The sequence below is a fragment of the Pelodiscus sinensis genome, chromosome 3, assembly GCF_049634645.1.
Source record: "Pelodiscus sinensis isolate JC-2024 chromosome 3, ASM4963464v1, whole genome shotgun sequence".
Classification (NCBI taxonomy): Eukaryota; Metazoa; Chordata; order Testudines; family Trionychidae; genus Pelodiscus; species Pelodiscus sinensis.
Window position 1 is genome coordinate 63,772,530 of NC_134713.1, and position 20,047 is coordinate 63,792,576.

Below are 20,047 nucleotides of genomic sequence, written 5' to 3' on the forward strand. Positions count from 1 at the left end.
ATCTGTATATACAATTTACAGGTTCTACAAGTTCATAAGAACAAAGAATACTAGCAGAAGTAGTGAATGTTTCATGCACTATTACTCGTGGCATAAAGGAACTAAAGGTGGAAGGAGGTGGCGGAGCCCCATATAACTGCTACGTGAATACCATTCCAGGCAGCGGAAGAGCCAATCCCCTAGGGGTACTGTTTAGGGACACGCTTCCACACCGGTGCATACGGAAAGCACACACATGTAATATGGAGTGGACATGAGCTAGCACTCAGAGAAGCAGCACTCACTGTGGAAAGATTAACTGACTAAACTGAAGAAATGGAACAAAATAAGTTAAATTTCTTAGTTTAGCTACATCACCTTGCTCTGCCCCCATTCTTTCCCCATTTCTTTCCCTCCACCACACACACACACACACACACACACACACACACACACACAAAACCATAATAGATATGTTATAATACTGTAGTATCCATTCATTCTCCTTTAATGAAACAACAATCAGAAAGTAGCTATTAAAGCTTTTGTGTAACCCAGAGAACCACAATTATAAGTACAAACAAGATGCTAGACAATTAAAAGCCTGAGCAGCTAAACTCTTTAAATTAATTTTTAAAAAGCAAAAATTTCAAGAATCAAAGTAACATGATGTAATCCTTCATTCACATATGCAAAAAAAAGTGCTACATTGCACCATGGGGGTAAGGGGGGAAAGGAGGAATATCTCAGTGGTTTGAGCTTTGGCCTGCTAACCCAGGGTTGAGTTCAATCCTTGAGGGGGGCCACTTAGGAATCTGGGGCAAATCTGTCAGGGATGGTACTTGGTCCTGCTGTGAGGGCAGGGGACTGGAGTCAATGACCTCTCAATGTCCCTTCCAGTTCTATGAGATAGGTATACCTCAGACCTACAGTATCTATAGCTTAATTCTATACTTGAGGGAAACCTAAGCATTATAGTATATAATGCTTCTTTACAGCAACTTTAAAAAAAATCAAATACAATTTTCTTTTCAGCCTCATAGTCAGAGCCAGCATCATTATTATTAAACAAATTCTTTAGAATCAAACCAATGGTTATCTCCTTGTGGATTCCAGGCAGTCCATCTGTTAAGTCATTTGACATATAAAATAAGCATTGTTAGCCTGGATTTGGAATGGGGGGCTTAAACTAGTTTATATTATACTCTTTTAAGAACATGTGTGATTATAGAAATAACTAGGCAATAACCCACTTTTTTCCAAATCACAATTCCATGGCTTAAAGTTAACTGTTAGCCATATTGCTCCCAGTTATCTCAGTATACAGTTTCTCAGACAAATCAGACACATTCCTTGTCCCTGGTACTTTACAATGACTATTTAATTTACTTAGGATATTTAATTTAAAAATCTATTTTACAAGGAACAGATTTGATTTCATATTCTTTCAACCCCAATAGTCTTTTCCCAAAGCCAGAGCTTTCTTTTTTTTAAAAAGGTTTCCTTATATTAATTAAAAAGGATAGTGTTAGATTACATTTATGATTTTAATGAAAGCTACATGTATATCAATATGAAATAATCTAAATTCAAAACCCTTAATACTTTAGATTTTGCATCAATTCATGTGCGTAGGTAGCCTTGTTTTTGTTTCCACTATTTTAAATTATTCAATACACATTTGAAACCTTTTTAATATTCTTCTTGGTAGGAGATTTTTTTTTTGAGACTGGTGTCTCATTACCTTATCCACAATATTCCTGTCTGAACATTCAGCTCCACTCATTAGAACTAACATCTGCTACAAACGTTATTAATGAGATACGTATCAAGGGATACAGGCAAGCCACAAACCACCTGGGCTAATCACACTTTTCCGTACAAAAGCCGATAACAGCAGCAAATATAGAATTTGCCTTAACATATTGTAATAATTATCTTATTCATACAGCAACTGCTATTTCTAGAATCCAATCCTTCAAAATTAGGTACATTTGTAAAACCATATGTATAATTTCTAGCCACTACTAATATACAATGTATACCACCCTTTATTAACAGAGCCAGAGGGCATAATTTTTGTAATGGAAAATTTTCAATTTGCCTTTTAGATTTATACGTCTCATGAATGTATTAGCATAAAAATATTTTGAGGATACCAGAGGCTTAGTAACAACTGCATCAATACATACATAATATAGGATTCACATTACACAGTTTTGGAACACTTTTAAACTTTAAATTATCACTAAAAATGTAAAGCAACAAAAATAAGTTTTTTTCCTCAAACTGCATGCTTATCATATAGTTATTTTTAAATCTACTTGTTAAAATTATAAAAGAAATATTTCCAAAACAAAAACATTACTGAAGTGTAATTTAAAGCTTTTGGTTAAGGTCATTTGCCAAACCTTGTCTATACTTGGGATTCAACAGTAAGTAGCCAGCAACCAATCCAAGCATCAAGTATAGACCAAAAAAAAGTCAGAAATTTACTTTGCCTGATCTCAGCACTCCTTGAAATCTGGGAAATCTGAAGGCTCTTCAATTTTTGTTTCTATTTTGTTTAAAACTTCCTGGCAGCACAGGTTGCACCTCTATTATCCAGACTTCCATAGTCAGCAACATCTGCAGTCCAGCATTCCTGTGGATGCTCCCAAGCTGGAGCACTAGGGGGGAAAAGCCAGGCCCTGCCATCCCAGAGTTTCTGGAGTGCCACAAACAGCTCATTTGTGGTACTCAAACTCAGAAATGGAAGGAGAGGAGTAGGGACCACATGAGGGAAGAGCCCCACCTCCACCTCAGTCCCCGTTTGGTAAATGCTAGCTCCTCTACTGCCATCAGAGTGGAGCCTCACTCCTGGCAGCAGCAAGAGGGGCTGGCATTGACCCTCCTGGTCTGGCAATTACCTGATTTGGCGCCAATCAAAGCTCAATGATGCAGGGCCAGGGAGGTACAACCTGTTTAACACTTATTTACAAAATTAAAAAAAAATTGATATTCAGTGCAAAAACAAGTGACAGTTTTCATTGAAAATATCAGACTTAATAACTAAGTGATGGGAGAATGAAAGGAGGGAGGAAGAACAAAAAATAGAGAAAATGGTATTGAAAGCAGAAGCAGATGAACGATCTAGAGAAAGGCATAAACCGTCAGGTAGCAAAGTTTGCAGATACAAAACTGCTCAAGATAGTTAAGTCCAAAGCAGACTGTGAAGCACTTCAAAGGATCTCACACACCTAGGTGACTGGGCAACAAAATGGAAGATGAATTTTAATGTTGATAAATGCAAAGTAAAGCTGGGAATGGGGAACAGAGGATGGATCACTTGATGGATTACCTGTTTTGTTCATTCCTTCTGGGGCACCTGGCATTGACCATTGTTGGAAGACAGGATATTGGGCTAGATGGACCTTTGGTCTGACCTAGTATGGCCATTCTTATGTTTTAGATGCTTCAAAGGGATTGAATCTAACAGCACAATTTCAAATGATCTATCACTTGTTGTCCAGTTTCGGCTTTTGATAGCTGGAGGCTTAGGGGACACCCAGAGCAAGGGGTTATGCCACTGATCATTCTGGCTAATAGCCATTGATATCCTCAATGAACGTTACTAGTTCTGTTTTAAATCCAGTTATAATTTTGACCTTCACAATATCCCACAGCAAGTTTGACAGGGCGATCATGCACTGTGTGAAGTAGTACTTTGTTTTTAATCTGCTGCCTAATAATTTCATCCCAGGCTCTTGTATTAAGTAAAGGGGCAAACATCACTTCCGTATTCACTTTACCTACACCATATATAATTTTATAGATCTCTATATCTTCTCTTAGTTGTCTTTTTAAATCTCAGGTTTTTAATCTCTCCTCATATGGAAGCTAATTCATAACTCTAAATAGTCTGCAATGCCTTTTTCTGCACCTTTTGCAATTCTGGCACTTTCTTTTTTGATGGGCTGACCAGCACTTAATGCAGGATTCAATGTGTGAGCATACTGTTGGTTTATAGAGGGACAGTGTATTATTTTATTAGCTATCCTTTTCCTAATAATCTCTAGCAATTAGCAGCTCTCTAACTTGCATCCTTTTTAGGTGACAAAACAGAGGAACTGTCCCACTGAGGAGTCAACACCAGTCAGTTTGGAACAAATTGATAAATGAAACAGAACCACACAATATCCACCCGAGAATTCTCAAAGAACTCAAATATATAATTGTTGGACTAAATTAAACTATGTATCTTCTCACTTAAATCAGGAACTATACCAGCTGACGAAGGCTAAGTAAGGATACACCAATTTTGAGAAAAAGCCATCAGAAGTATTTCTGCAATTATAGACGAGTAGACAAATTCATTGAAACTATAGTAAAGAACAGAATTATCATACATATACATGAACAATTATTGAGAACAGCCAACCAAGCTTTTCTAAAGGGATTTCATGGACCCCCTCACCAATCAATCAAAATTTTTGGAGGGGGTCAATAAACGTGTCGACAAAAGTGATCCAGAAGGTATATCAGGATTTTTAGAAACTCTTTGGCAAACCCTCACCAAAGCCTTCTAAGCAAACATGGAATAAGAGGAGAGATCCTCCCATGGACTGGTACAGGTTAAAAGACAAGAAACAAAAGAGCAGGAATTAATGGTCAATTTTCTAGAGAAAGGTAAATAAAAGGACCCCTCAGGATCCTGTACTGGTATCAGTACTATTCAACATTTTCATAAATCATCCAAAAAATGGAGTAAACAGTGAGGTGGCAAAGTCTGCCAAAGATATTCTTAGTAGTTAAGCCCAAAGCATACAGTAAACAGTTACAAAGGTACCTCACAAACTTGGGTAAAAGGGCAACAAAATGGCAGATGAAAGGTAATGCTGATAAATGCAAGTAATGCATATTAGAAAACAGGATTGTGAATGAGTAGTCAACTAGACGATTAACCGATATACCTAGGCTTACTGCTTTATCTAGTCAACTAATCTCATTACCCCCTTCTCCCTACTACCTCTGTATAAGAGGCAGCAAGGGATAGGGAGGGAGCAGGCACAGGTGCCTCCCCCCACACTGCTGCCCTGTATTAGAGGCAGCAGCACGGGGAGGGCGGAGGCAAGCTGCTGCTGCAAAGAAGACTCGCCACAGGAAGGGGCTCCGAGCTCCCCATAAGGCAGGGGCTCCTTCATGGCAGCTTCCCCCACCCTCTTTCCCCAGCAGCCTCTGTCCTCTCTCCTCTATCCAGGGAGCTTGGACCCCCTGCAGACAGGTGCTGCTGCCACCCCGCACTGCTGCCTCAGATACAGAGGCAGCAGCACAGGCTAGCAGGCAGCCAGTCTGCGAGGGGAGCTGGTTTTTAAACCACAAAGAATTCATGCTGTTAGTCAATTAATCTATTACCTGCTAACATCCCTACTGGAAAACATAATTCTAATTATACATATAACATTATAGGATCTAAACTGGCTATTACCACTTGAGACTGAGACATGGGAGTTATTATGGATAGTTCTTTGAAAACTCCCATTTAACATGCAGAGCCAGTCAAGAAAGCTAACAACGTGAGGAAATGTGAGGAAAGAGAAACATCATAAAACAGACAATATCATAATGCCCCTGTAAAGCCATGGAACAACCAGACATTGAATACTGCAGAAAGTGCTAGTTGCCTTATCTCAGAAAAAATGTATTTGAAGGAAAAAGTACACAGGAGGGCAACAAAAATAATTAAGGGTAGGGAACAATTTCTATATGAGGACAGATTAAAAAGGCTTGGACTATCCATCTTGGAAAACAGATGACTTGGAGGAGGGAAGATATCATATAGGTCTATAAAATCAGGAATGGTGTGAAGAAAGGGAATAAGGTAATGTTATTTACCCTTCACATAACATAAGAAACAGGGAGTCACCCACTGAAATTAATAGCAGGCTTTAAAACAAACAAAAGAAAATATTTCTCTACACAATACACAATCAATTAGGGATGTAAGAGAGTAGTCAATTAGTCAACGACCCAATAAGCCTAAGATTATTGGGAAGTAGAGTCAACTACTCGCATTTTGCCACCTCCTTGCTGCTTCTTTATCAGAGGCAGCAAGGGGAGGGGAGCAGGAGCCGGTGCTGGGGGGGGGGAGTGACTTAAAAGCTGTTTCCCCCCAGAAACATCTCCACCCTCGGCTTTCCCCAGCAGGGGGAAAGGGCAGGTGCGGCTGCTCTGGCAGCAGCCCCTATCCATGGTACCTAGCTACAGACAGGGGCTGCTTTGTGGTAGCAGCCCCTGTCTGCGGGAGTTCCCAATTTCCTGCTTCCCTATCAAGTAGTCAATAAAAATTCTATTAACTACCTGATTACTAAAATAACTTAATTTTAACATCCCTACAATCAACCTGTATAACACATTCCAAGGGGGTGCTGTGAAAGCCAAAACTATGACAGGATTGAAAAGGGAATTAAACAAATTCATGGCAGATAACTGCAGCAGTAACTAAAAACCAAGATGGTCAAAAATGCAACCCCATCTTTTGGGTGTCCTCCGTGATTTGACAGCCAGATGCTGGGCGTGAATAACAGGAGATGGATCACTTAGTAACTGCCCTGTTCACTCCCTTTGAAGCATCAATACTGAGCTACATCGGGGTGGGCAATAATTTTTGCCCAGGGGCCACTTCAAAAATTTTTGAAGTAGCCTTGGCCCATCCCAGAAGGGGCAGGGCCTAAATGGGAAGAGGTGGGGCTACCCCACCCCCAAACCATGATTGGTCTGGGGGTAGCGGAGCTCCTTTGCCCCCCCTTCCCACTAGGCACCCATGCCCTGGAAGAGGCTTGGCACACTCCCCCACTCCCAAGCCAATCAGGTGTCTCTCTGGGTGGAGGATCTGGAGGAATGACCCTGGATGGAGTCCAGCAGAGTATGGTAAGAAGTAGCCCAGGGCGGGAGATTGTATCCTAAGGAAATCAGCGTGTTGCGGTGGGAGTCCCCACTGGGCAAGCAGTAACCCGCACCACTGCTAATAGGGTGCAGGGCTAGGACCCAGTGGAGTAGGGAGGGCCCAAGTCCCCCTACCACCTCCTCAATCCTCCAACCCATGCGGCCTGCACCCTCTTATTCCTCACTTCTTATTCCTGATACAGAGGCAGCAAGCAGGGAAACAACTAGTCACTTACATCCCTAGCCCCAGGGCTTCCTCCCAGGTTATAGTGATTTTACCCTCTTGATCCATTCTGATCCCAGCTCTTCAGCTGGACTACTAAGTAGTTCAGACCCCCTTCCTGGGTTTCATTGCTGTCCAACTGTGTACTTCCCCGGTGGCCTATGGGGGAGGACCAAGGCCTGTTCACCACTATGATTCCCAGCACAGGGACCCTAAGAGTAACAGCCATGTGAAATCATGTCCCTTTAGCTAAAACTTTCAGTTCTCTCTGCCACTACGCGTCAGCTCCAGCCTACACCAAAGTTTCACCCTTACCTCAGGGCTCTTCTTCATTCAGGTCCAGCATCCAGTCAGAAGTTCATTCTCACTCTCCCAGTTCCTGCCATGCCAGCACTGAGCTGCAGGTGTGGTGCTGCAGTTCCCTTTGGCCAGCTAAGAAAACCACATACACTCCTCTGGCTCAGGCAAGTACTGCCTGTCTCTAACTCTACAGCTTTTTTTTTTTTTAATATAGCCCTGCTACAGTCTCTCACAATGGGTGCTCCCTCCAGCCTTTCCCTGATTGATTACCCACTATGCCATCTCTCTAAGGCACTTGGAGGACTTAGTTCCATTTCTCCCTCAAATGGGAGATCCTGTAATGTAGACTGGACCTCTGGAGGAAGACTCGAGGCTTGAAGTCATGAAAACCAGCACATAGCAACCTCTGTCAAGAGAGTTTGTGCCACTGACTCCGCGGAATCTAGGGCCACCTGAAGGGATGTTCTAACTATTGTGTGGCCCTCCTCCAGTATGGAACCGAACTCCTGCCTGTCGTTGTAGGGCAACCTCTCATTAAACTTTGCTAGGGTGTCGCACTACTTGAATCAGAGGGGTAACCATGTTAGTCTGAATCTGTATAAACTACGAGAAGTCCTGTGGCACCTTACAGACTAACAGATTTATTGGAGCATAAGCTTTTGTGGGCAAAGACCACTTCGTCAGATGCACGTACATCGACAGATCTTGCACTTTTTGGTGTGATGTTCTTCACCCAGGCAGTGAAGGCACGCATCATGTGGGTTGCTGTAGGGCATATGGCGTTTGCAAGCTGTACACGCTTTGAAGTGTGGGGTGTTAGGCATCCTCTGGCACCCGGAGGGGCTAAATGCTTGGGCACTTGCCCACTCTCCTTTTATTTGCTTGAAGATCTTTAATCACAGAGAAAAACAAAGCGAAAACCAGGAGAAACGAGAGCTACCGCAAGAGACTTGCTAAGCAAGAGCTAGCTCCGGTTCAAACGTCGCCACGGATGGTAAGAAGGAACGGAGGGAGGGAAGGGTCGACAGTGGTATATATGCTCTGATATAGAGGTGCCGCTCTAGCGATCTCCACAGCTGACCTTACTGGAGCTGCTATGGGAAAAATTTTTAATGTTCATGCACACGGCGTATGTACAGCTGAATTGGAATCTACATGAAAAGTCACTCGAAGAAGAACATACTGCTGCAATGCTTGATGAAAACAAGAGTACTGGGAAGTTCCAGCTAATCATCCCTTGTGGTAAGAAGGGACTGAGCAGGGGGTCAGCAGGGCTCTAGATTGGGCCCCACAAAGGCATGACTCCAGGGGGCGCCCTATGGCTAGCTGCTAGTGGAAAAATCTTCTGAAAATGATGCATGTTCATGCACACACACCTGACTGGAATGCACATGAACAAGCTCTCAAAGACGACTTACATTTTTTATAAATAATCCCTTTTATACAATATGTGCATCCATGGTGTTAAAGCAATAAATACAGGTTTAACAAAAAAAAGCCCACACATTCACCTGTTTAAACCCTTAAATTTATCATCCCTTAGGGTTTTTGTAAATGGTAAAGTGCACCATAATCATGTGAGAGTATGATTTCTGAAAAGCGCTGTGTTGCTCATTAATTGGTTTGAGTAGACTATGCTGTACACATTAAAAAGTTCCCTAGTGCACTTTAACATAGTGCTGCTTCAGACTATAAATCAACCGCCCAGTGTGCACTGCTTCTCTGTATAGACAAGCAACAAAGCCCAAAGCCCAGGCAGGATCCTTTGAAGATTGAGACATACACAAAAGATTTCAGAGACTCGGTCTCTCTCTTCAAAAAAGTGAGGTGCATTGGACACAAACTCAGTTTTCTGAAGATTTTAAGAGACTTTGGAAGACCAGGCTACACTTGTTGATTTAATGAAAACTTACATTTAATTTCTCTCTCATTCTGGTTGCTGAATGGGATTTACCTTCCTTACAAGAACATAAGAGCTGGAAATGATCATACAATAAATGTCAATTCACAACAAGCAGGTTACCTTGATGCTCCAATGTTTCAAAAGCAGCATAATTTGCATCCTCATAGCATCTTCTCTGACTGAAATTATATGTATACACCTCACCTATACAATTGTATGTCTTCTTTGCTCATGTGTATGCAAATATTAAACTTTTTAACTTTCCAGTAAATCAACTAACATTAGCATATATTTATTTACACAGCAATGTAGTATTTATTTTCATACAATGACAATATTAATTTTAATCAGAAACAGTAAAAATAATTGTACAATGTTTTTACCAGTATTTCTCCCATTGCACAAACAGGTGCGTTAATTTATTCTAATTTAATAGCTAATAAATTTCAGCAGCATTCCCATTTTAAAGACAGGCTATCTATTTCAAACCAGAATAAACTTCAAGTGTGACTACTACATAGCTTCAGCACTGTTCAAATATGCCAGTTTTACTGATCTGCTATTTTATTTGCTTATTAATTTGTTTTATTCTTACATTTTATTTGCAATATTTCTTATATGACTTCTAAGATAAGCAGTATTTTACTTCTCATATGGAATACAGTGATGAGAGAATCTTTTCACACCTGTTTATACCTCCCTCCACTTCTTGGACACCCACAACAAAATACAGGAAATAGTTAACAAGATCAAGATCAAGGAAGCTTGATCACCATATGTATATATTAACTTGGGAAAAGTAAAATTTAATCTCCCACTTTTTCTGCTCCAACTCTACACTTTAAATTTAGTTCAAACTAGCTACGCTGCTCCGGGCTGTGGAAGAATTCTTTCATTTACCTACTTACCTCTGCTTGGATGTGTGGCTTATCTCTGTCATTGGAACTACCCCATTCATCCACATAGGAAGTATCTATATTATTGGACTATAATAGCTGCAGCTGTTCCATTGCAGTGCCTGTAGTCTAGACATGCCCTCCACAGTCCACTCTGATTTGTAATGTCAGGTGCAAAATAAATACTTTGATTACTGAATATTATTGATGAGTTGTCTGGAAATAGTAGCTGCAAACATTTTCAATTCAGGATGCTAGCTAGTTTCTCTACTGATTCCGTAACCACCTGTATTGAATTGCTCTTGTAAACTTCGTTCCTACAGAATACAGTGAATTAAAATGGATACTTCTTCACAACCTCCAACAGCAGAAGGGGGAAAAGATATTTTTCTCCTTAACAGTAGATCAACTGTAAAAAACACATTCTACACACACAAGTCTTGGACACAAATACAGACTGAAAAATTTATTACTTCACCTCTCCTAAAGAATATCACCACTGCAATGCAAGTAACTGATGTTACCGCTGAATCAGAAGGATGCTGACTATTCATGCAATTACAATTCTAACACAGGACTACAGTACCAATTTTTATGAAGATTTATGAAAATTACAAGCATTAGTAGGATGCACTGTCAATAGGAAAAGTAAATAACATTTTCAAATGTCAATAATTGAAGAATAGATTAAAAAGTTAAAAATTGATTCACGTACCATGTAGGTATAACTTTTTGCTCAGTAAAACCAAGTCCTTTTAACTACACATTATCTTCAGCTTGTCTACATTACAAAGTTCAATCTATATAATTATGTTGCTGAAGGGTGTGAAAAAAATCCACATCCCTATGAATGATGCAGTTAAACCAGCCTAACAATAGGTATACATATCACTAGGTCGATGGAAGATGCCATCCCATCGGTGTAGATAACATTTTCCACTCAAAAGCTACAGCTGCACCACTTAAGTGTTTTCAGTTTAGGCTACTCCTATTGTAAGGCACATATCACACTGATATCCAAGCTCAACTGGTTACTATCTGGCAAAGGTCAGGGCAGTCAAAAATTAAAGCAAAAATATTACGTAAAATGCACTTAAAGAAACATTCAGGTTATATAAAATCATCACAGATGAAAGGCACTTGACTTCAAGTTCCGGCATAACTTTTATTCAATACCAAATTATATTAAAATTTTAATTATTTTAGAGCTTTTTATTTCTTTAACAAAGTAAAACATGCCTCTATTGTACACAGGCAGAAATTCACACTCCAAAGAGCATACAACCTACTCATTAAAACAATTTGCTTTATGTATCAGGGTGAATTATATAACTTTTTTAGATATGTAACTTACCTAGTGCCATCTGCTTTCCAGCTTACTTTGTAAGGTTTCTGCTCTAAAAGTTTAATATTTTGTTTGTCCATGGAAACAGGCTGTGCTCCAGGGAATCCAGACCTAAAAGAAGCACGATTGTTGTTAATCGTCTACAATGAGTAACATACAAGGTATATGTATTTTCAATCAAATTTTCATACAACAGTTAACACTACCTTTGCTACAAGGTTGACTTTAATTAGAACATCTTCTATAAAAAGATTCTTCTTCTTCTAAGAGGCAGCCAGTTTTTAATAAGCATATAAAGCTCTTTTTAGTACAGGCAGTCCCCGGGTTACGTACAAGATAGGGACTGTAGGTTTGTTCTTAAGTTGAATTTGTATGTAAGTCGGAACTGGTACATATTGTAGGGGAAACTCTAGCCAAACATTTCTCCAGAGCTCAGTTTTATTCTCCCACACCTCACTTCCCTCAGTCCTTTATTCTCAAGCTGAGGTGTCTGCTATGCTTTCTTCCCTAAGTCGATGTCCTGGTGATCTGGCTCACCAGACTCACTCCCACGTTCAGCCCCAGCCTTGTCCCCCTTGTCCATATTCACATGGTCCCTTGCCCCAACTTCTGGAGGATGGGGCATGGACAGGGTAAAGGGAGGCTCAGAGTCCAGATGTGATCCCCGGCTTGCCTGGATCTGATCCCCTGGGCTCAGGGCTCTCCTCTCCCCCAGCACTAGGGAGCTTGTGCTGGCACTCCAACCCCTGCTGCACCCCACCCGACTGATATTTCTGTGGGTCAGTAGCCCATGACCCAAAAAAAGTTCCTTCACCCCTGAGCTACAGGTTCACATGCTGCATGCCTCTTATGGGTGACTGCAAAGAATGCTGTTGGTGGCACCTCCTGTAACACAGCAAGTGGTCGGTCACTTATCCGAATAAGGCGAATTTATTTAATATATTTTAAAAGATTATAGAAGTCAGTATTTTTTATAGGAACTTTTTGCCTAGAAGAATCCTAAAACATTTTACAAATTTAGTAAACTAATCTAGGGTGCTGTGCAAACTATAAATTTTCTTGGACTGAAGATCTTGTAGCAACACTTCACACCAGGGTAGGAGAGAAAAAGCTGCTCCGAGTCTCCCTGGTCTGCTGGGGGGGGGTGGGGTGCAGCTAGTGCAGGATGCCTCCCCCACTGTCGCCGCCTCCGGCAGCGCGGGGGGCACTTCCCCCCAGCAGACCAGGGAGATACGAAGCGGCTTTTCTCGCCGCGGAGGATGTGGGTGGCGGGACCGCGGCGCGTCTCAGCAGTCCCGCCGCCCACGTCCTCCATGGCGAGAAAAGCCGCTCTGCGTCTCCCTGGTCTGCTGGGGGGGGGGGAACGCTAGCTCCGCGTCTCCCTGGTCTGCTGGGGGGAAGCGCCCCCCACGCCACCGGAGGCGGCGACAGTGGGGGAGGCACCCCGCACTAGCTGTGCCCCTTCCCCCCCCCCCGTTCATAACTAGGGATCTAACATAAGTCGGATTGACTTAACCCGAGGACTTCCTGTATAACAAATGATAGTAACCTATATTACACAAGAGTTCAAAACTGTAAGTGGTTTGCTTTGTTTGTTTGAACTTACTCCTAAACAGTTAGCAAACCTGCAAACTGAGTGGTACAGGGAGTATTCCATGAGTCTTTAACTTCTGGAAACTGAACTTCAAATTCTGGAATATATTCAGAAATGGAACTAAACCAATTTTCTTATCAATGCTAGGTACAAATTCTAAACAGCAATGACTGGTTTAGAAAGGCTAAGAAACAGAAAGACTAAGATTTTGCACATTAGAAAAGAAGCATATTGACAATTATATACCCAGAATATTTAAGTATTTTGCCATGTTCTTTAGTTTAATGTGCACTAAAACTCACCCAAAACTTTAGAAATAATAATTATACCAGACTACTGCATTTGTAATTTGTGTAGCAATGGCTAACATGAACACAATTTATGATCTGACCCTGGAAATATGATTGAAATCTGATTTCTGAAATTGTAACAGATGATCACTTTTTTCCCCTCTGTTGGCTATTATAGCCTTACTGTTGTATATTTCTATTTTTTTAAATAATCTGTCCTAATAAATAGCTGCTTGCTTGACTTTTCATAAAAGTAAGAATGTAATATTAAACGTTTAAGATTATTCAAACAAGAAAGTTAAAATTAAAATTATTTTCCCATACCCTTCCCATCCACAAAATTGCTGACATTTTTGCTGTATCTCTCTTAACTTTGGTTGAGTTGTCACTTGGGTTACACGTTTAACTGTCACACCTTCCAAGAAAATTGCACCCTAAAAAAAAGAGCACAAACACATTTAGAATTTAAGCTATATGACAAAAGCAGTTCAGAAAACTTGGACATTTTCATATACACATAGCGAGTCTAGAAGTCTCTGATTTAAAATTACTGATGATATTTAAGGTTGCTGAACTCAATTTCCATTGAGGTCTTATTGATCCTACTTCTAAAATACACCAAAATATTCTCACTGGTCTCAAAATGGTTAAATTAGGCCTGGGGTTGCGGTAGAGTTCTTCTAGAAAAACCTGAAATCCGAAAAGGTGTTTAACAACTAAAATTTACACTATTACACAGTTTCAAGGTTTTTTGTTTGGTTGGTTTTCTGCCACTTTATAGCAAAAACACAGAAAAATGAAAACAGATTAAGCCTATCTTACTGCACTCTTCCAGCAGAGATCTAGTGCCCAGGAACAAAAGGCAGTTAGCTAAGTCAAATTAACAATGATATTAATTATGTATTGCAGCCCAAAGAGCTAGCTTTTGCATTTTATTTTTCTTAGTAGGTAAAGAACCTACAAGCCTATATCCTGTTAGCATAAGGCTTTGAGGCTTGTGAACCTTAGCATTGATTAGGACTGACAGGCATCTGGTTTTGGACCAGAACACCCCATCGAAAAGGGACTCTGGAAGCTCCTGTCAGCACTGCCAACTGGACTGTTAATCTGGCAGTTCTGCGGGACTAAGGCAGACTAGTCCCTACCTGCCCTTTCTCCACACTGGCCCCTGTAAGCAGCCAGCAGATCTGGCTCCTAGACAGGGAAGGCCAGCTGCTCCACAAACTGTCTTTGTCCGGAGCACTAGTACTGCACACCCATTGGTTGGGAACCATGGACAACATAAGCTACAGGGGCAGTGCCTGTGGGCAAAAATAGCACTGTAGCCTCTGTCTTCTCTCCCTCCTCCCCCACCTAAGAGCCAGATTTGCTGGCCATTACCAGGGCATAGAATGCAGCAAAGAGACAGGGAATCTGTCTTACCCCATTGAGCTGCTGACTGGGAGCAGCCCGACTTAAGCCCACACTACAACTGCAAACTGCAACGCACTGCCCCAGGCTTGAGCTATCCCCAAACCCCTCATTCTTGAACCCCAGCCCAGAGCCTGCACTCCCAGCTGGACTCCCTCTGCCGCAGCCCAACCTCCTGCCACAAAATGAATGAGGGTGGAGCGCAGCAAGCCACCGTGGGAGGGTGAATATAGTGAGAGGGGATAGGGCTTCATTGTAGGGACAGAACTAGGGTGTTCAGTTGTGTGCAAACAGCAAGTTAGCAATCCCAGCGCAGGTAAGTGGCCCAACAGTGAGTTTGGGAACAATATGCTTAAGGGAGGAGTTCATACAAAATGATACAGAGACATTGAACTGATACTAGTTTGGGATATTTTAGGATAAAATGTTAGCAAATGCTTAACTGCAAACTTGCCTTGATGACAAACTGATGTTTATGGTGATAAACTAAAATCATGAATATACCAACCAATAGGATAAAATACCTTAACATCGTTAGAGTGAAAAAGTATTAGGGTAGACAAGGCAGGCTTCACATTTAGATGAATATTCCTCTAGACCAAAGATACTCAACACGTAGCCCACGGGCCGCATGAGGCCCACGGCCTGTAGTGCGGTTTGGGTTTATGCGGGGCTCCATACGCGGCACACAGATGGAATCCTTTGAACATGGATTCCACAGGGAACACACTCCACAATGGCGAGTCAATAGAATGGCCTTCAGTTATTATGCGTTTTAGTAGTTAAATTCCTGGGCTGTCATTACTCATTAAAAGTGCTGTCATATGGGTGGAAATCAGGTAAATATTGCATTGTATTAATAGCAACAGAACTGACTTAAATAAGGCCTGCGTGTTGTGTAGTCTTGCCTTAATCTTTGTATTCATGCCCATCTGCATATATATTTGCATGTATATGCAACCACACTTAAGTTGTGGCCCTCAGCATGTGCTGTGAGTATCACTGTGGCCCCCAGGGCTTCCAAAGTTGAGTAACCCTGCTCTAGGCCCTATAATAGGTCAGGCCACCATATAAGGGGGGTCGATTGATCTTAATCTGGACCATCAGACTTGTTTGGTATGGTAGGGAAAGAGCTGGACGTTCGCCTCTTACTATCAGTCCCCAAAAAGGGGTATAAATATGTGAGGGTATGCAAGAAATGGCACAAGAGATAAAAATGTGACAGTAATGCAAAGATAACGGTCTGTGCTTTGGAACTTCTGTCTTTACTAATTGTGCTAATAAAAGATACAATTGTGCTAATAAACTTTGCTTTACCCTACAATTCCTCAACTCTTAAAATTATTTTGAATTCAATAGTAATCAATGGCCACACACAAAAAAAAAAAAAAATCAGGCAACACTTTAATAAAGTCACCAGGGAACATAAGCTTCAGTGATCATAGCCAGAACTGCTGGATCTGAATTTCATTTTAAAAACATGAAATGCAACATAAAACATTATCACCTTATCATTTTCCATTCAAATCCCTCTTTGAGAAGCATAGCAGCCAGGCCTATTCAAAGATCCAAAATGATGATTAAATAATTAGAAAACATGCCCTCTACTGATAAACTCAAAGAGCTCAATATACTTAGGGTTACATACATCATGGTTTTTCCAGGCACAACCTCTTTGTTTTGGACCCCCTGATCTCCGTGCAGGTAGATTTTTGAAATATGAACAAATGTCTGTATTCTTTGCTTGTCCTTTTTCCAACATTGATTCTGCTAGAATTTCAATTCCCTGCATACACAAAGAGCAGCATCCATGTTTACCAGTTTGCCACTTTTACTTCTGTGCTGGTGACAGCACTGCTTTCAGCGGCACAGAGCTAAGGATAGCATGGTATTGACTATTGAATCACTGAAAGAGATCCTGTTTGTGCAGTACAGCTTCAGACACAGATCCTGTGAAGACTTTCAAGGCTACTTGATGAGCTATCAGCCACTGTTGAGAAAGAAACACCCTTCAACAGGAAGAAGCAGACAGATCTTTTCTACTACGCATGTATAAAGATTTAAATTTATTTGACGCCATTACACTAAATGTTAGATACTCAAAACACAAAAGAAGCTATAAAGTAGAAAACTGTACCCTTCCCTTCTTCCTCCCTCTCTAACTGTTCCCTGGCAGCGTTCTCTATTTGGGAACTTAAAATATGGCAACCCTAAATACAGTTAGATTAACAAAGAAAATGTTAAGAGTAAGTTGATTACTGTCTTCTAAGTATACACATGGCAAACAAATATTTCATAATGGGCTCTTCAATCAAGGAATATAAAAGGTTAAGTAGTTACCCATTAAGCTTACTGGACTGCTTACAGGATAACTGGATCTTATCCAAACTCTGGTGAATGACCAGCCATGCCAGACTAGAATAGCTCTGGCACTTCAGTCGCACCCTCGTCAGGCATGACAGCTGGGGTCCCAGCCACATGGCGGACAGAAGGGCCCCAGCACCAGCAGCCCCTGCGTCATCCACAGCGGGTAAGCTGACCTGGTGCAGCCATGTCTGACAGGAGGGACTCCTGCCCCACAGAGGAAATGCAACCACAGCCCTGGCTGATCTGCACCAGCCTACCAACTGTTAACTAGTTAAATATAAATAGTAAATAGTATAATTTTAATAATTTAATCAGTTAACTTTTTTAACAGATATTTATATCCCCACTTCAATCTAGCAGACAAAAGTACAACATGATCCAATGAATAGAAGTGAAAGCTAGACAAAGACTGGAAATGAGACCAATTTTAAAAGTGAGAATAATTGACCATTGCAAAATTTAGCAAAGGTCATGGTGAAGTTTCCATCACTGACCATTTTAAAATCAGAATTCAATGTTTTTTTCTAGAAGATACACTCTAGGAATTAGTTTGCAGAAGTTCTATGGCCAGTGTTATACAGGAAATCAAACTAAGTGATTACAATGGTCTCTTCTCAACTTGGAATCTAGGAATTATAAACCACTTACAAAGTAATTCCATTACAAGAAAACTAAACAAATAACTGTCTCAAATGGGACTTTAGCTCATCTGGCAAGTTACCTCTGAACTGTTTTTAACTTAAGTTCTAATTTTTTGAAGAAGGGACCATGTTTTGCTCTATTCTACAGCCACAGAAAACTGATGCTGCCAAAAACTGCAACTTCCTAATTTTTTTCTTTAAAGAGAATCTTTAAAGAGTCTGATTCCATAGAAGAAAAAATCCCAGGCACCATCTGAGAAATTCAAGATCACGCTATTTACTAGGATAGTCTTGTGTATGACCAAACTGTTATTGCTAGACTGCCGAGGATCCAACCTGAGAGTATTCATATTTCCAAACGAAATTTGTAAGAGCCAATGGTGCGTAGAACTAATGAAAACCTCACTCAAGTTCCTGCAGTAGTAGTTAGAGCAGAATACATTTTTGCCTCTCTTAACATTCAAAGTGTACCATGCAAACTGCTAACTATATTATAACAGAATAGTGTCTTATGTTTACTATGATACTTTTAAGAATTCAAAACACCCAATCCCTCATGCACTAGCTAAGAGTAGAGGCTTGTTGAGTTAGTGGTAATGAATTGCATTGCTATATCAAACATCAGAATTTGCAATCAGAGAATGACTTTTCGCTCTTTGCATGGCTGGAACTGAAAGCATGGCAGGTGGAGCAAACTCACCCTTGAAAACTTGCAAGGAATAAATATTCTGTGGTTCATCAGGGACTCCCTCTGAATAACGGTCAAAGAAAAATTAACTAACTCTAAAAGAAGCCCTATCCAATCATCTTTGGTTTGGAGAATTTTCTCCACAAAAGGAGTTTGACAGCAATACAAAAAAGTTGATTTGTTATATGCACAGTCATAAAAACACACAAGCATAATTTTTCTTTTCATCTAAACCATCCTACTACACAAAGTTGTACTGAGCATTACAGTAAGCCTAAGAAAGGTATCAAAAGGATACTAAAAGCAAACCAACAAAGTGCATTATAAATTATCTCACTCTTTAAAACAAGTCTCATACTCAGAGGACTAAAACAAAAATTGCAGTTCTACAAAAGAACAAAACCAGAAATCTGTATGATTTAAAGACACCTAGTTCTTATTTCAAAACAATAACTCAAATCAATCAAGCATGGTGTCAATAAATGTTTCCAACACATTCTCTATGTAAACTGAGCAGCAAAGAACCCGAATACAATATTAATTACCCAAAGATGTTATTGGCTTGTCTGTGGACCTTGGCATGTGTGGGTGGGATCATTTTCAATTCGCATTCTTACCGAAGAGATGTAGAGAAATAAGCTATTATAGAGGTCTTTATTGTTGGTTATTCCATGGGCTTTTTTTCCCTGTCACTCTGCCTCCTCATTTACTTGAAGGGCACTCCCAACATTTTCCATCAAGGGATACTTTCAAATACACAATGTTTTTTTCTTTGATTTGCAGCTGGCAGAGTGCTTAGTTCAATTATTTCAATCTGCTGTAAAGTTACTACTCAATTTATATCACAGTTTTGTACAGTTTATTCTGGTTATAACCCTTCATATGTTGGGAAGGGTAAATTATTGTTTAGAGAAGTAAACTTCATTAATTAAATTTGAGGTTACATAAAGCCAGCTTCTTGAAATTGAATAACACATACTAGTGTCCGACTTAGTCTATTTGAAGGCTGACTTTGTTCAGATAATTTTGTTAATTGATTTAACTGATTTTGGACTAGGGATCTGTATTGGGACCAATCCTATTCAACATATTAATAAAGGATCTGGTAAAAGAGGCAATCAAAAAGGTTGCAAAACTTGCAATTGATACAAAACTGCTCTAGATAGACAAGTCTATAGCAGACTATAAAGAGCATCAAAAGTATCTCACAAAACCAGGTGTCTGAGCAAGAAAATGACAGGTGAAACTCAATGTTGAAAAATTCAAAGTAATGCACACTGGAAAACATAATCCTAACTATATATATAAAGTAATGGGGTCTCAAGTAGCTGTAACCACTCAAGAGAGAGATCTTGGAGTTACTGTGGATAGTTCTCTGAAAACATTCACTTAGTGTGAAGCAACAGTCAAAAAAGCAAACCATGTTGAGAATCATTGAGAAAGAGATGAGAGAATAAGACAGAAAATATCTTATTGCCTCTTTAAAT

General features: G+C 40.4%; 1 protein-coding gene across 5 annotated transcripts in view; it reads right to left on the reverse strand.

Annotated features, from left to right (window-relative positions):
• Window positions 1–20,047, reverse strand: part of RNGTT (RNA guanylyltransferase and 5'-phosphatase) — a 431,251-nt gene that overhangs the window by 352,027 nt on the left and 59,177 nt on the right. For all 5 annotated transcript variants that reach the window (XM_075923868.1, XM_075923870.1, XM_075923869.1 and 2 more), the window contains 2 exons: window positions 13,779–13,888; window positions 11,580–11,681 (listed from right to left, as the gene is read on the reverse strand). In XM_075923868.1, coding sequence (XP_075779983.1) covers window positions 11,580–11,681; window positions 13,779–13,888 — 212 coding nt within the window. The remainder of the gene's footprint in view (window positions 1–11,579; window positions 11,682–13,778; window positions 13,889–20,047) is intronic.